Source organism: Dipodomys ordii, unplaced genomic scaffold, assembly GCF_000151885.1.
Source record: "Dipodomys ordii isolate 6190 unplaced genomic scaffold, Dord_2.0 Scaffold11, whole genome shotgun sequence".
Lineage (NCBI taxonomy): Eukaryota > Metazoa > Chordata > Mammalia > Rodentia > Heteromyidae > Dipodomys > Dipodomys ordii.
This window is the reverse complement of record NW_012267227.1, coordinates 16,793,197-16,794,074: the sequence shown is the minus strand read 5'-3', so window position 1 is coordinate 16,794,074 and position 878 is coordinate 16,793,197. Positions and strand designations below refer to the sequence as shown.

General features: G+C 53.1%; 1 protein-coding gene across 1 annotated transcript in view; it reads left to right on the top strand.

Annotated features, from left to right (window-relative positions):
• Positions 1–131: 131 nt before the first annotated feature.
• Positions 132–878, top strand: part of Mapkbp1 (mitogen-activated protein kinase binding protein 1) — a 52,853-nt gene continuing 52,106 nt past the window's right edge. Inside the window, exon 1 of the mRNA XM_013010105.1 lies at positions 132–248. Coding sequence (XP_012865559.1) covers positions 132–248 — 117 coding nt within the window. The remainder of the gene's footprint in view (positions 249–878) is intronic.

Here is an 878-nt window from a genome sequence, read left to right as displayed (position 1 = left end):
TCTGCCATTTCAGGCCAGCGGAAAGGTGCGTGAGTGGAAGGCCCAGCGGAGCAGCGGGAAGGCGGTGTCCCTGTTGAGACAAGTCCCAAGGCCCCCTTCCCCTTCCCCGTCCCCCCCCCACCCCCTTCATCATGATGGCTGTGGAAGGGTCTACCATTACCAGCCGTATCAAGAACTTGCTGCGTTCCCCGTCCATCAAACTACGCCGGAGTAAGGTGGGAAACCGGAGAGAGGACCTCAGCTCCAAGGTGAGTCCTGGTGTGGGCTAGCCACCCCTTGTCAGCCTGTTTCTCTTAACCCCCTTTCACCTTCCCCCCCCCCCCCTCGGGAGGGAGACTCCAGTTGCCTCTAGAAGAGCAAATGCGCTTGTGTCTGCCCCTCAAGAAAAGCAACGACTTGAGTTTAGTGGAAGGGAAAAGGCAGCAGGGGTGACCATACTGAGATTCATTCATAAGAGGTCACTAGGATGAAAACCCGCCAGAGTTTCACCATGACCTCACTACAAGCTAAGAGGGTGCTTGAGGAAGCCACTTGACATGCCATGACTCAGTTTCCCTTCTTGGGAAGGGACCGGTGGGATCACATACCCTGGGAAGGACTGAGCTGTGACTAACGTGGATGTCGATGTTAATGTAACAACTGGGGTTATGCCAAGTTATATCAGTAGCAGAAAGAAATAACACTAAAACACCTTTTGTGAGATGTTGACCCATAATTAGTTGTTTTTGCTGATTTTTTTTTTTTTTGTCGGTAGTGGGGCTTGAACTCTGGGCCTGGGCACTGCCCCTCAGCTCTTCAGCTCAAGGCGAGCGCTCTACCACTTGAGCTACAGCGCCACTTCCGGTTTTCTGGTGGTTTATTGGAGCTAGGAGTCTCAC